General features: G+C 45.4%; 1 protein-coding gene across 1 annotated transcript in view; it reads left to right on the forward strand.

Annotated features, from left to right (window-relative positions):
* The window catches only part of LOC137369779 (piezo-type mechanosensitive ion channel component 2-like), a 1207705-nt gene that overhangs the window by 1186705 nt on the left and 4057 nt on the right, over positions 1-16943 (forward strand). The window contains exon 54 of the mRNA XM_068031235.1: positions 6749-6935. Within this exon, the coding sequence (XP_067887336.1) occupies positions 6749-6935 (187 nt within the window). The remainder of the gene's footprint in view (positions 1-6748; positions 6936-16943) is intronic.

Here is a 16943-nt window from a genome sequence, read left to right on the forward strand (position 1 = left end):
ACCATGCCATCGCTCCCCACATCTAAATCATTGATATAAATTGTAAAAAGTTGAGGCCCCAGCACAGACCCCTGTGGGACTCCACTCATCACATCCTGCCAATCAGAAAATGACCCATTTATGCATACTCTCTGTTTTATACTAGCCGGCCAATCTTCTATCCATGTTAATGTGTTACCCTCTACACCATGAGCTCCTACTTTGCACAATAACCTTTTATGTGGCACCTTGTCAAATGCCTCCTTGAAATCCACGGGCTCCCCTTTATCCACAGCACGTCATTCAAAGAACAAAGAACAGTACAGCACAGGAACAGGCCATTCGGCCCTCCAAGCCTGCGCCGATCTTGATGCCTGTCTAAACTAAAACCTTCTGTACTTCCGGGGACCATATCCCTCTATTCCCATCCTATTCATGTATTTGTCAAGATGCCTCTTAAACGTCTCTATCGTACCTGCCTCCACCATCTCCCCTGGCAGCAAGTTCCAGGCACTCACCACCCTCTGTGTAAAGAACTCGCCTCGCACATCCCCTCTAAACTTTGCCCCTCTCATCTTAAACCTATCTCCCCTAGTAACTGACTCTTGCACCCTGGGAAAAAGCTTCTGACTATCTACTCTGTCCATGCCACTCATAACTTTGTTAACCTCTATCATGTCGCCCCTCCACCTCCATCGTTCCAGTGAAAACAATCCGAGTTTATCCAAACTCTCCTCATAGCTAATGCCCTCCAGACCAGGCATCATCCTGGTAAACCTCTTCTGTACCCTCTCCAAAGCCTCCACGTCCTTCTGGTAGTGTGGTGGCTAGAATTGCACGCAATATTCTAAGTGTGGCCTAACTAAAGTTCTGTACAGCTGCAGCATGACTTGCCAATTTTTATACTCTATGCCCTGACCAATGAAGGCAAGCATGCCGTATGCCTTCTTGACTACCTTATCCACCTGCGTTGCCACTTTCAGTGACCTGTGGACCTGTACGCCCAGATCTCTCTGCCTGTCAATACTCCTAAGCGTTCTGCCATTTACTGTATACTTCCCACCTGTATTAGATCTTCCAAAATGCATTACCTCACATTTGTCCGGATTAAACTCGATCTGCCATTTCTCCGCCCAAGTCTCCAACTGATCTATACCCTGCTGTATCCTCTGACAATCCTCATCACTATCCGCAACTCTACCAACCTTTGTGTCGTCCGCAAACTTACTAATCAGACCAGCTACATTTTCTTCCAAATCATTTATATATACTACAAACAGCAAAGGTCCCAGCACTGATCCCTGCGGAACACCACTAGTCACAGCCCTCCATTCAGAAAAGCACCCTTCTACTGCTACCCTCTGTCTTCTATGACCAAGCGAGTTCTGTATCCATCTTGCCAGCTCACCTCTGATCCTGTGTGACTTCACCTTTTGTACCAGTCTGCCATGAGGGACCTTGACAAAGGCTTTACTGAAGTCCATATGGACAACATCCACTGCCCTTCCTTCATCAATCATCTTTGTCACTTCGTCAAAAAACTCAATCAAGTTAGTGAGACACGACCTCCCCTTCACAAAACCATGCTGCCTCTCGCTAATAAGTTTGTTTGTTTCCAAATGGGAGTAAATCCTGTCCCGAAGAATCCTCTCTAATAATTTCCCTACCACTGACGTAAGGCTCACCGGCCTATAATTTCCTGGATTATCCTTGCTACCCTTCTTAAACAAAGGAACGACATTGGCTATTCTCCAGTCCTCTGGGACCTCACCTGTAGCCAATGAGGATACAAAGATTTCAGTCAAGGCCCCAGCAATTTCTTCCCTTGCCTCCCTCAGTATTCTGGGGTAGATCCCATCAGGCCCTGGGGACTTATCTACCTTAATGCTTTGCAAGACGCCCAACACCTCCTCCTTTTTGATAACGACATGACCAAGACTATCTACACTCCCTTCCCTAGACTCATCATCCACCAAGTCCTTCTCTTTGGTGAATACTGATGCAAAGTACTCATTTAGTGCCTCGCCCATTTCCTCTGGCTCCACACATAGATTCCCTTCTCTGTCCTTGAGTGGGCCAACCCTTTCCCTGGTTACCCTCTTGCTCTTTATATACATATAAAAAGCCTTGGGATTTCACTTAATCCTGTTTGCCAATGACTTTTCATGACCACTTTTAGCCCTACTGGCTCCTTGCTTAAGTTCCTTCCTACTGTCTTTATATTCCTCAAGGGCTTCGTCTGTTCCCAGCCTTCCAGCCCTTACGAATGCTTCCTTTTTCTTTTTGACTAGGCTCACAATATCCCGCATTATCCAAGGTTCCCGAAACTTGCCAAACTTATCCTTCTTCCTCACAGGAACATGCTGGTCCTGGATTCTAATCAACTGACGTTTGAAAGACTCCCACATGTCAGATGTTGATTTACCCTCAAACAGCCACCCCCAATCTAAATTCTTCAGTTCCTGCCTAATATTGTTATAATTAGCCTTCCCCCAATTTAGCACCTTCACCCGAGGACTACTCTTATCCTTCAAAGAACTCCAGCAAATTGGTTAACCATGATTTCCCTTTCACAAAACCATGTCAACTATTCCCGATTACCTTGAATGTTTCTAAGTGCCCAGTTATCTTCATATCCCATGATTCACTCATTGGAAAGTCTAAAAATCAATCCATCTCAATCTTGAATATACTCAATGACTGAGCATCCACAACCCTCTGGAGCAGAGAATATGGCCCTTAGTTCTGGAATCTCCAGCCATGGAAAACAGCCTCTCAGCATGTACCCTGTCAAGCCCTCTTAAGAATTTTATATTTCTCAATGAAATCACCTCTCATTTTTCTAAACTCTTGAGAATGTAGGCCCATTCAACTCAATCTCACAACAGTGGGGCAGGAGCAGCTCTGAGGAAATACACAATCAATGTTTCAATTCTGTTGACATTTGACTCTAAAATAACATCTGTTATTACCCTTAAAAAGATACATCTGTTTCCGGCTAAAAACCTTGCCCCACTCATTGTACAAACATCACATGTTGGAACTGTTCAATTATCCAAGCAGTTTTTCATATGTGACAAATGTCCAGTTTGGATTATTTTGTATGTAATTTCTTCTTTTAAAAAATTGCCATCATGTACATTATTCACCCTTTCTGTACCTGGACTATACTGAAATCAACTGACTACACCTTCTTCTGCTCGAACTCCATCTTGACCTGGCCCTAAAAAACATTTTTTTAATTCATTCTTGAGATTAGGGGGAGGCGGTGGTGTAGTGGTAATGTCATTAAGCCAGTAATCCTAGGCTCTGGGGCCATGGGTTCAAATCCCACCGTGGCAGGTGGTGGAATTTGAATTCAATTAATAAATCTGGAATTAAAAGCGAGTATAGTGGTGACCATGAAACCATTGTCAATTGTTGTAAAAACTGATCTAGTTCGCTAATACCCCTTAGGTAAGGAAATCTGCCACCCTTACCTGGTTTGGTGTATATGTTACTCCAGACCCACTGCAATATGGTGTCCTCTGAAATGGCCCAGCACACCGCTACAAAATCTAAGAAATGGAAGGAAACCAGACGTGCCACCCGATATCAGCTTCAACAAGGGCGAACCTGCAAAATCCTCTGAGCTAACCTCTTGGGCTTGTGCCAAAATTGGGAGAGCTGTCCCACAGACTAGTCAAGCAACAGCCTGACATAGTCATACTCACAGAATCGTATCTTGCAGACAATGTCCCAGACCTCACCAGAGGTGGCAACACAGTGGTATAGAGTCAGGAGGGAGTAGTCCTGGGAGTCCTCAACATTGACTCCGAACCCAATGAAGTTTCATGGCATCAGGTCAAACATGGACAAGGAAACCTCCTGCTGATTACTGCCCCCCTCAGCTGATGAAACGGTGCTTTGCTACGTTAAACACCAATTGGAAGAAGCACTGAGGGTAGCAAGGGCACAAAATGTACTCTGGGTGGGGGACTTCAATGTCCATCACCAAGAGTGGCTGGGTAGCACTACTACTGACCGAACTGGCCAAGTCCTAAAGGACATAGCTGCCAGACTGGGTCTGCAGCAGCTGGTGAGTGAACCAAAAAGAGGGAAAAACCTACTTGGCCTTGTCCTCACCAATCTACCTGTTGCAGATGCATCTGTCCATGACAGTATTGGTAGAAGTGACAACTGCACAGTCCTTGCGTAGTCAAAGTCCTGTCTTCACACTGAGGCTACCCACCATCATGTTGTGTGGCACTACCACTGCGCTAAATGGGATAGATTTTGAACAGATTAATGATGCACTGGGGGTCATCAGCAGTAGTAGAATTGTATTCAACCACAATCTGAAACCTCATGGTCCGCATATCCCACACTCTACCATCACGCCGGGAGATCAATTCAGTTCAATGAAGCGTGCAGGAGGGCATGCCAGGAGCAGCACCAGGTATACCAAAAAATGAGGTGTCAGCCTGGTGAAGCTACAACCCAGGACTACTTGCATGCCAAACAGCAGAAACAGCATGCAATAGACAGGGCTAAGCAATCCCATAACCAACGATTTAGATCTAATCTCTGCAGTCCTGCCACATCTAGTCGTGAATGGTGGTGAACAATGAAACAACTGACAGGAGGAGGAGGCTCCTCAAATATCCCCATCCTCAACGATGGGAGAGCCCAGCACATCAGTGCAAAAGACAAAGCTGAAGCATTTGCATCCACCTTCAGCCAGAATTGCCAAGTGGATGATCCATCTTGATCTCCTCCTGTGGTCCCTAGCATCACAGATGCCAGTCTTCAGCCAATCCAATTCACTTCATGTGATATCAAGAAATGGCTGAAGGCACTGAATATTACAAAGGCTATGGACCCTGACAGCATTCCAGCAATAGTACTGAAGACTTGTGCTCCAGAACTTGCCACGCCCCTAGCCAAGCTGTTCCAGTACAGCTACAACGCCGGCATCCACCCGGCAATGTGGAAAATTGCCCAGGTATTTCCAGTGCACAAAAAGCAGGACAAATCCAAGTTGGCCAATTACCTCCTATCAGTCGACTCCCGATCATCAGCAAAATGATGGAAGGGGACGTCGAGAGTGCTATCAAGCGGCACTTGCTCAGCAATAACCTGCTCAGTGACGCTCAGTTTGGGTTCCACCAGGGCTACTCAGCTCCTGACCTCATTACAGCCTTGGTCCAAACATGGACAAAAAAGCTGAACTCCAGAGATGAGGTGAGAGTGACTGCTCTTGACATCAAGACAGCATTTGACTGGGTATGGCATCAAGGAGCCCTAGCAAAACTGGAGTCAATGGGAATCAGATGGCAGACTCTTCGCTAATTGGAGTCATGCCTAGCACAAAGGAAGATGGTTGTGGCTGTTGGAGGTCAATCATCTCAGCCCCAGGACATCATTGCAGGAGTTCCTCAGGATAGTGTCCTAGACCCAATCATCTTCAGCTGCTTCATCAATGACCTTCCCTCCGTCATAAGGTCAGAAATGGGAAAGTTCGCTGATGATTGCACAATGTTCAGCACCATGCGCGACTCCTTAGATACTGAAGTAGCCAATGTCCATATGCAGCAAGACCTGGACAGCATCCAGGCTTTGCTGATGAAAGGTAAGTAACATTCGTACCACACAAGTGCCAGGCAATGACCATCTCAAACAAGAGAAAATCTAACCATCTCCCCTTGATGTTCAATGGCATTACCATTGCTGAATCCCCCACTATCAACATCCTGGGTGACACTATTGACCAGAAACTGAACTGGAACACCACATAAATGCTGTGGCTACAAGAGCAGGTCAGAGGCTGGAAATTCTGTGGCGAATAACTCACCTCCTCCTCAATGCCTGTCCACCATCTACAAGGCACAAGTCAGGAGTGTGATGGAATACTCTCCACTTAACTGGATGGGTGCAGCTCTAACAACACTCAAGAAACTTGACACCATCCAGGACAAAGCGGCCCGCTTGATTGGCACCCCATCCATCACCTTCAACATTCACTCCCTCCACCCCCGACGTACAGTTGCAGTAGTGTGTACTATATACAAGATGCACTGCAGCAACTCACTAAAGCTCCTACGACAGCACCTTCCAAACCCCGACCCTACCACCAAGAAAGACAAGGGCAGCAGATGCATGGGAACACCACCTGCAAGTTCCCCTCCAAGCCACACACCACCCTGACTTGGAAATATATTGCCATTCCTTTACTGTCGCTGGGTCAAAATCCTGGCACTCCCTTCCTAACAGCACTGTTGGTGTACCTACACCCCAAGGACTGCAGCGATTCAAGAAGGCAGCTCACCAGCACCTTCCCGAGGGCAATTAGGGATGGGCAATAAATGCTGACCAAGCCAGCGATGCCCACACCCCATGAACGAATAAAAGAAATTGGGTATCGTTGGGAAGACTGACATTTATTGCCCATCCCTATTATCCGTTGAGAAAGTGCTGATGGTTCTTGGACTGTTGTAGTCCACGTGGTGATTCCTTTTAGCAGTTCATGATACTGAGTACCTTACTTGGCCGCTTCAGAGAGCGGATACATTGCACAATTTCTTAACTCCCAGTCTTTTTTTTTCATATTAGTCTTCAAGCTTTTAAAGCCAAGCTTGGTTTTACCTGTTTTTACATTTTTTTTCCGATTTTCAGACTCGAGGGCATCCTGAAATACAGGCTTTAGCCCTTTATTCTTTATGACATAAAGTACGGTGAAAATATTTAACTTTTTCATTATAATGTTCCATTTTATTCATTTCCTCAATAGATGATGATGACTACTGTGAACTCCTTGTAAAACTGGTTCAGGAAAAAGACAATACAGGATACATTAAGGAATGGTGGACTGTTAATCAGACTGAAAGGTTACACAGAAGTGATAAAGAAAGCTTAGAAATTATTGTATTCAGTGATAAAATTAGCCCGCCGAGCCTTGGGTTCCTTGCTGGTTACGGGTAAGACAACATTTTTACTTTGTTTACAGATATTTGATATATTTTAAATACATTTTTGTTATAAACCATCAGTAAATTAATGATGGCTCTGAATTTCTTTGCTTTCTTCACATGTACACCATTATTATGCTGTAATTGCACTGAGAAGATGGAGGAAATTCGTACTTCCATATATTTGGATACATTTACCCCACTATTGCGCTAAACACAAGGGCCACAAAATTGGGCTCAGTAGCACTGCTGAGCCACCCTGCCAGTCACTTCTGGCACATCCCGCTGGCCACTGGCATTGGCATGCCATGTGTGCTCTGGTACCGTGAGGAGAGGTCGGATGGTGACGTCAATCAACTGTTCTGCTTGATTTGAAGTACAATGCTGAAACTTTAACCGTGCGGGTCCACTGAACACCTATGCTAATCGCTCTCAGCTGATCATGCATTCAGCTGCATGAGGGAACCCCCCAACACTCCCCCACTTGCATTATTTAAAGAGCCAGCCATCCAAATTGCACATGATGTGCTTTTGACTTACTTCTGCTATTGAAAAGTTGGTAGAAGTTCTGTGGCTTGTTATTGGAGGTCTTTTGGAGAGCTTGTGTATCCATTTATAGTGGGCAGAGGATTTTGCCACCTGTCATCTGCAAGAGGTATGGGGACTATTGTTCGAGTACCTTTGGGTCTACAGCAATACTAACAAATGGAGCAGAGGCTGCAGAGAGGAGAAGCTCTGTGAAGATGGAGGTGAAGGACAGATCTCCACAGAAGGCCCTATCCGCCACAGGTTTTCCAAGAGCACTCTCATACCTCCATCTGAGCCTGGACCAATGCCTGAGATGACTCAAGTTCACCAAGGAGGTGGTTGCAGAACTGTGCCATCTCCTTCTACACTACCTGGAATATCACACCAGGGCAAAGGATGGCGCTGTCAGTGGCTGTAAAGGTCACAGTGGCATTAAACTCCTATGTGACCAGATCTTTCCAGGCAGGAGTGGGCAACATGCCAACATCTCCCAGTACACTTCCCAGTATGATGGAGTCTTCGCGTGCAGACTGAGTGCTATACAGTTTGTTTGTTTCATCGGACACAGTCCTTGATTTGAAATTGAAATGCAAAGTTTCAAGGTTCTGGGGAGTCAAGCCCAGGTTAGACAAACAAACAATCCTGTGACTGAGAAGAAGCAAGTAGTTTATTTTTTCACCAGAACCATGTGATTGGAGCTTGGGTTTCAGTTTCACAAGAAGACTTTGGAAGAGTGGTTGTTTAAAGAGACTGAAAAAAGCAGCAGGCTGAAATGGTAGTTGTGGCTGTGGGAGAGAACCATGTTGAACAGTAGAATGTCTCTGCTAAGCAATGTAAGTTAACAAGTGGATTAAGAAAAGATTGTCCAATGGTAAAAGGCCTTCTGAGTGGTCAAGCTACTGAGTTTGAAACCTGTTTTCTGGTCTGCTCAGGGGAATCAAGCAGTGGATTTTTGGTGCTTCCAGAAAAACAGACTAAACAGACTACAAAACAGCCAGTTGAAGCAGTTGTTTTGGCTATGGGCAGAGGAGCCTGGTCTGAAGACTGACCCTTGGAAGATACGAGTTGCTATCATTGTTTTCGGTGCCATAATGAGTAGCGTAAGGTCCGGTGAAGCTACGCTGCCAGGACTGTTGTGAGTAAAACCACGGAAGTTCCAGAAGGTTGGGCAGTTTTGGTGTAGATGGTATTGGTGAGATTCAGATTGCAGAGAAACTGCCATTGAGTGGAAACTGGTGTTTGCAACTTGAGAGATGGGAATAGGGAGATCTACTTGGAAAAGTTCAAAAATCTGAAGAACTTTGTGATGGTTCAGCATCACCGTACCGCTAGAACTGCCAAAGAACCTAGCAGTTCTTTGTAGAACTCCTTGTAGCGTCTGATAGTTAATGTGTAACCTTTAAGATCGATCGTGGTTAAACTGTTAGTTCATATTTAATTTATCATGGTTTTGGGTTGAGTTAAACTCAAATTTATGAAGGTGAAATCTTGTGCATTTGGTTTTTGTTTCCTAAATTGGGGTCAGTTGGTGGATTCAATTTTGTTTGGTTTGTTGGTGGTCTTCACAGGGATCTTAACCCCAGTGATGCATCTGGGAGGTGATGGAGGCCCTAGATGCCAAGAGAGGCGATTACATTGTATTCTCTCTAATCAGTGAGAAGCATGGTGAGTGGATTTGCAAGGATAGTGGGATTCCCAATGGTGCTGGAAGCCATGAATTGCATAGAAGGAGGTGCCACAGTTCTGTAACTTGATGAACCTGAGTGACCTCAGGCATTGCTTCTGCCACGGAAGTATCATGAACTTCAGGGAGCAGACCAACAGTATGCTGAAGCAATGCTTCTGATGCCTGGACCTCTCCGTGGGGGTGGGGGTGGAGCGGCACCGTTGGGGAGCCCTCTCGTGCATGTTGGAGCATGTCTCTAAGTTTGTGGTGGTCTGCTGTATCCTTCACATCATTGCCATCACAAAGGTGGAGCCATTGCTACCAGCGATCTAGAGGCCACCTTGGGAGAAGGAGGTGGAGGAAGAGGAAGCAGAGAGGAGATATCCGGGACACCTTCACTCTAGACGGGCTGTCTGAGACTCTTGCTTGCTTGCTTAGACTCTGCTTCCCAAAGGACAACTTCTCTTTACCATCATGGCGCCACTATTCCTCATCACACCACCCATCTAGTACATGCCACAATAGTGTTCCTTTGGCCAGGATCCTATAATAAAAACCACCAACAATAACCATTCCATCTTTATCCTAAAACACATACACTCATACAAACAGAAATGAACCATTCACCCTTGCACATTCCTTTAGTGCCTGCCTTGCCTCCTAATGTTTCTACATAGTGCTACCCCAGTGGCTGCAGCATGACTGCTGGAAGGCTTCTAACTTTCAATGGGGAATGCTGCAGAGGTCTTGCAGGACACCCTCAAGCAACTCTGGGCCTTGAAGGCACGATTCCAACTGCACCACATGCCCTCTGCCACGTTAGAACTGGACACCTCCATGCTCCTTCACAGTGACAGGAGGCTTTTTAGCAGGCCTGTCAATGCACCAAACCAAGTTTTCATCAGCATTCTCCTGTAAGCCACCCCATCACAATCCCCATTGAATCCCCTGCAGCACAACTTGTGTGCGACCTCACCCTCCAGGAGACAGGCACAAGCCCTATCCTTTCCCTCTGACTCACTACATGCAGATCCAAACACTATAGTACCCTTTCCCTCTGCCCTGGCTGCTGCCCACTCATGCCCAGTGACTCACTACATGCAGATCTGAACGCTATAGTACCCTTTAAAGTATTGCACAGTGACCTGGTGGCTGCGAATGTCATAAATAAGTGAAGGTCTTCTTCATCAGTGATGTGGTGTTGCTTTCTCCCTCTTGGGGCTGCTGGCAGGTGGAAGTTCTTGGGTAATGCAAGCATTAAATCAGAAAGGGAGGGTTGGGGTGAGGGGGGGGTTGGGTAGTTGGAGTGTAAAGCGAGAAGTACAGAGTCATATCATCTGCACGCTTGCACATTATGTCACCATAGCAAGATGAATGAGACAGGAGTTGGGAAGATAGACAGGGCTAAGCGATCACACAACCACATCCAGTTGTGAATGGTGGTGGGAAATTAAACAACTAACAGGAGGCTCCACAAATTCCCCATTCTCAACAATTGGGGGGGCCCAGCACATCAGTGCAAAAGACAAGGCTGAAGCATTTGCATCCATCTTCAGCCAGAAGTACCGAGTGGATGATCCATCTTGGCCTCCTCCTGAGGTCCCTAGCATCACAGATGGTCTTTAGCCAATTCAGTTCAATCCAAGTGATATCAAGAAATGGCTGAAGACACTGGATACTGCAAAGGCTATGGGTCCTGACAATATTCCAGCAATAGTAGTGAAGACCTGTGCTCCAGATCTAGCTGCGCCCCGAGCCAAGCTGTTCCAGTACAGCTACAACATCGGCATCTACCTGGCAATGTGGGAAATTGCCCAGGTATGTCGTGTGCACAAAAAGCAGAACAAATCCAATCCGACCAGTTACCGCCCTCTCGGTCTACTCTTGCTCATCAGCAAAGTGATGGAGGGTCGTTGACTGTGCTATCAAGCAGCACTTGCTGAGCAATATCCTGCTCACTGATGCTCAGTTTGGGTTCCAGCAGGGCCACTCTGCTCCTGACCTCTACAGCCTTGGTCCAAATATGGACAAAAGAACTGAACTCCAGAAGTGAGGTGAGAGTGACTGCCCTTAACATCAAGGCAGCATTTGACCAGGTATGGCATCAAGGAGCCCTAGCAAAACTGGAGTCAATGGGAATCGGGGGAAGGTCTTCGCTGTTTGGAGTCATACCTAGTACAAAGGAAGATGATTGTGGTTGTTGGAGATCAATCATCTCAGTCACAGGACACCACTGCAGGAATTCCTCAGGGTAGCATCCTAGGCCCAACCATCTTCAGCTGCTTTATTAATGATCTTCCCTCCATCATAAGACCAGAAGTGGGGATGTGTGCTGATGATTGCACAATGTTCAGCACCATTCATGACTCTTCAGATAATGAAGCAGTCTGTGTCCAGATGCAGCAAGACCTGGACAACATCTAGGATTGGGCTGATAAGTGGCAAGTAACATTCGCGCCACACAAGTGCCAGGCAATGACCATCTCAAACAAGAGAAAATTCAGCCATTTCCCCTTGATGTTCAATGGCATTACCATCACTGAATTCCCCACTATCAACATCATGGGATTACCATTGACCAGAAACTGAACTGGACCAGTCACATAAATGCTGTGGCTACAAGAGCAGGTCAGAAGCTAGGAATTGTGCAGCGAGTAACTCAACTCCTGTCTCCCCAATGCCTGTCCATCTACAAGGCACAAGTCAGGAGTGTGATGGAATACTCTCCACTTGCCTGGATCACCTCCAACAACACTCAAGAAGCTCGACACCATCCAGGACAAAGCATCCCATCCACCACCTTCAACATTCACTCCCTTCACCACCAACGCACCGTGGCAGCATTGTGTACCATTTACGAGATGCACTGCAGCTACTCACCAAGGTTGCTTCGACAGCACCTTCCTAACCCACAACCTCTACCTAGAAGACAAGGGTAGCAGATGCATGGGAACACCACCACTTGAAAGTTCCCCTCCAAGCCGCACACCATCCTGACATGGATCTATATCGCCGTTCCTTCACTGTCGCTGGGACAAAATCCTGGAACTCCCTTCCTAACAGCACATATGGTGTACCTACACCCCAAGGACTGCAGCGGTTCAAGAAGGCAGCTCACCATCATCATCTCAAGGGCAATTAGGGATGGGCAATAAATGCTGGCCTAGCCAGCGACACTCACATCCTACGAGTGAATAAAAAAAAGTGGCATAAGGCAGGAGCATATGGTCATCCTAAATGCTCTCGGCGACATTGGATGGTTATGGGCCCTGTCGCACCCAGCCCATGATGCGCAGCACCATCTCTTCCTTCGGGCTCAGGGAATGGAGGCGTGCCTATCTCCTGTGGGTTTGGCTTTTCCCCCTTCTATTGTCCTGCAAGTAAGAGGGCAGAATGTTAATGATTGTGTTGCACTATATTTGATTGATGTGCCTGACATAGCTGAATTGCTGGAAGTCTGTGGAGGCAACGAGAGGTGGGTGTCAGGCTGGCATCGTTGGAAGGTGTGTGAGGGTGAAATAGAGCATCTGAATGTTAGACATGAGTTCTGAGTGCGGGGGACTGCTGATGGATGAGTGGCGGGGATGTGATGCCTTGAACAGCATGAAAGGTTGCTGGTGCAGTGGGTATGAGTTGACCTTTGAAGGTGCATTGACTGACCTTGCCCACACACTTGAGGTCATTAAACCTCTTCCGGCACTGTTGCCAGGTCCTGGAGACCAGACACCAGGAGTTCACCAGATTTTTGAAATCTCGGGGAGTCGAGGGATATGCGGAGCAGGCCCGAAAGAGGAGTTGAGGCCTGGGACAGATCATCCATGATCTTATTGAATGGCGGGGCAGGCTTGAGGAGTTGAATAGCCTACTACTGCTCCTATTTCTTATGTTCTTATGTTCACCTCTCTGATCACCTGCTCCATTCCCTTCTGACAGCGTTCCTTGAAGGCCTCCTGGCCCTCCACAGAAATATAGCGTCTCTCCTCCTCTCGACCTCCATGTCAAAGGCACTGCGGAGCCCTCTTTATCTAATTCAAGCCTCTTGAGCATCCCGATTTTAATTGCTTCACCATTGGTGGCCGCGCCTTCAGCTGCTTAGGCTTTAAACTCTAGAATACCCTCCCAACACTTCTTCGCTTCTCTACCTCACTTTCCTCCTTTAAGGCACTCCTTAAACCTACTTCTTTGACCAAGCTACCATCTCCTCATGTGGTTCAGTGTCATATTTTGTTTTATAATGCTCCTGTGAAGGGATTTTATGATGTTAAAGATCCTAAATAAGTATAAGTTGTTGTTTAATAAAAACAGAAAATGCTGGAAGTAATCAGCAGGTCAAGCAACATCTGTGGAGAGAGAAACAGAATTAATGTTTCAGGTCAATGGTCTTTCATCAGAACTGGGAAAAGTTAGAAATGCAATAAGCTTTACATAAGTGAAAGAGGGGAAGGTGAAAAAGAACAAAAGAGAAGGTCTGTGATAAATTGGAAGACAGAACAGATTAAATGACAAAAGAGCTGGTAGTGCCGGGACAAGGGGAGTGATAATGGGACAAGTAAAAAAAAAAGCTGTGTCTAGAGGAGGTGTGGATGGCAGAATGATAAACAGCTGCCAGTCAAAAGCAAAATCAAGAGAAAACTAGAGTAAAACCGAAACCTGCAAGGATAAAGGAAACAAAATGGGGTGGAGGTTATGCTCTGAAATTGTTGAACTCAGTGTTGAACTGGAAGGCTGTAAAGTACCTAATCGAAACATGAGTTGCTGTTCCTCAAGTTTACATTGAGCTTCATTAGAACACTGCAGGAGGCCAACGGTATTGGGAAAGAGCTTGGATATTTTGTTAGGAGGATATCCATTTGTGAGTTGCATCCTCCTTCAAAGTGATCTGTTCATTGCATCTTGTACTGCCCCTCCTCCATGATATTGGCATACAAGGGTCTGCCTGTCAGTAGTGTCATAGTTGCTCCTAAGGCGGAAGCAACGTGCAGCAAGTCCAAGTCTGTGTAAACAGAACAGCAAAACATTTGTTGGAAATCTCCTACAAGGAGACCAGAGTGCCTCCCATGATCTTAGTGACCTTCTTCATGTGTGAGGTGAGCTCCTTAATGTTGGGTTGTCCCTCTGAAGCCCTGTCTTTATCGAGCATTATGTGCATGCTTCTCCTGCAACAAGGTTAGCTCATGCTGTTGGGGAGGGTTTAAACTAACTTAATGCGGCAACCAAAATGATGCATTAGGAAGGACAAACAAGGTGCACAAATGATTGGAAGAGGCAGATTGAACCAGAGTAAGAATTAATAATGTCAGACTAAGAGGTAATGCAATAAGGTCTAAATTAGGTTTACAGTGCATGTACATAAATACAAGAAGCCTGGTAAATAAGGTTGGTAAGCTGCAAGTGCAAATAGCCACATGGAAATATGATGTTATGCCACTAATAGATACGAGGCATTCAGGAAAGATATGGAAGGAATAAAAGGAGGCGGGTGGTTGTAATGATTAAAGATAATATTACAGTACTGAAGAGGATGTCCTGGACGGGTCAAGGTTTGGTTAGAGTTACAATAGGATAGAATAGAGTGGTGTTACGATCAGGTGAGAAGGGTTCTAGGGGGGTTCCCTCTTAGCCTTTGCCTGGTTTAACCGTAACAGGGTTTAATTTAAAAACACGGTGTTTTTAGCTCCCCCTTAGTGAATCCTTGTTCACTGCTCTAATTGTAAGACAAAGAAATCAAACAGGTTTCCTTGGATTTTAACAAAAAAGGTAGAAGTTTATTAATCCTAAACTCTAATCCGATTAACAACTATGAATATGCGATGGAATCACGCTAGCATGCATTTGTGATAAACACACACGCAGATAGAGACAGAAAATAGAAGGAATAAAGGGGAAAAGTCTGAGGCAATATCTGGTAGTTACTGTCCTTTAAGTTCAATATGGAATTTTTGGTCACCAGTAAGTCTTGCAATTCGCTGGGGCCCATTTCAGGCTTCAACTGGTTCCGATGTAGGAGTCTTTTCTCTCTTGAGGTTTACATGTCTTTTGTGGATTCGGTGGCTTGGGGAGAAAGCGAGAGGGAGAGACTTCCTTGTTCCAGCCTCAGTTACACACTGCCTTCTAAATTCATACTGTCCTGTGGCTAGTTCCAGGTTTTTAACCAGTCCTGACTCTGTGGAATGCACTTCCTTACACCTTCAGTGTCTGGTGATGAAAATCCATTTGGGTTCATTGGAGCAGGGAATAGCTCTTTGTCTCCACAAGCATCTCTTAGTATGCAAATGTCCTTCCAGCCCAGTGTCTGGTGATCTTCAAACAGTCATTTCTTCACTTCAGCAACAGTTTAAAATCAATGTTCGTATGACAAAATTAATATGTCTCATGCTTGGCAGGTGGGGGTCTGCATGACAGTCGCCATTACATTGTTAGGTGTATTTTATAGGCCACTAACTAGTGGGAAAGAAATAGAAAAGCAAGTTTGCAGGGAAATTACGGAGAGGTGCAAAAAGTATAGAGCAGTGATAATGGGGGACTTCAGTTATTCTAATATTAACTGGGATAGTAGTAGTGTACAGGACAGGGAGAGGGAAAATTTTTTGTAGTGTGTTCGGTAGAATTTTCTCAATCAATACCTTTCCGACCCAGTGAGGAAGGAGGCGTTGCTGGATCTGGTTCTGGGGAATGAAGTGGGTCAAGTGGATCAAGTATCAGGTTGGGTAACTTTTAGGGAACATTGATCATCGTATCATAAGATTCAGATTAGCCATGAAAAAGGACAAGAAGCAATCTAAAGTAAAAATTCTAAATTGGAGGAAGGACAATTTCAGAGGGGTGAGAACAGACCGATCCCAGGTAAATTAACATCAAGGATTAGCAGGCAAAACTGTAACAGAACAATGGGCTGCCTTTAAAGAGGAGATGGTTTGTGTACAGTCGAGATAAAGAGTAAATGAAGCAAAAAAGGGATGTAGGTCAGATGTCAGGTTGATTACACAAGTGTGAGCCAGGCTGAAATTAGAAAGGTCAGAGTGGAAGTGAAAAAGGAAAGTAGGGAGGCAAAGAGAGAGCATGAGAAGAGACTGGCAGCTAACATAAAAGGGAATCCAAAAGTCTTCTATCAGCATATAAATAATAAAAGGATAGTAAAGAGGAAGGGTGGGGCCAATTAAGGGCCAAAAAGGAGATCTTAGCATGAAGGCAGAGGGCATGGCTAAGGTGCTAAATGAGTACTTTACATCTGTCTTTACCAAGGAAGAAAATGCTGCCAAAGACATAGAGAAAGAGGAGGTAGTTGAGATACTAGATGGGCTAAAAATTGATAAAGAGGGAGTATTAGAAAAGCTGGCTGTACTTAAAAGTTGATAAGTCACCAGGACTGGATGGTATGCATCTGAGGATGCTGAGGAAATTAAGGATGAAAATGGCAGAGGTACTGGCCATGATTGACCAATTCTTCTTAGATGCAGGGGTGATGCCAGAGGACTGCAGAATTGCAATATATCACCCTTGTTTAAAAAAAAGGGTGTAAGGATAAGCCCAGTAATCACAGGCCAGTCAGTTTAACCTCAGTGGTGGAAAAACTTTTAGAGACAACCATCAGGGACAAAATTAACAGTATTTTGGACAAGTGTGGATTATTTAGGGAAATCCAACAAGGATTTGTTAAAGGCAGATTGTGTTTTACTGGCTCGATTGAGTTCTTTTTGATGAGGTAACAGAGATTGTTGATGAAGGTAAGGAAGTTGATGTTGATGTACATGGACTTCCAAAGTGTCACATAATAGACTTGCCAGACTTGAAGCCTATGTAATAAAAGGGAAAGTGGCAGCATG

The sequence above is a fragment of the Heterodontus francisci genome, chromosome 5 (genome assembly GCF_036365525.1).
Source record: "Heterodontus francisci isolate sHetFra1 chromosome 5, sHetFra1.hap1, whole genome shotgun sequence".
NCBI lineage: Eukaryota > Metazoa > Chordata > Chondrichthyes > Heterodontiformes > Heterodontidae > Heterodontus > Heterodontus francisci.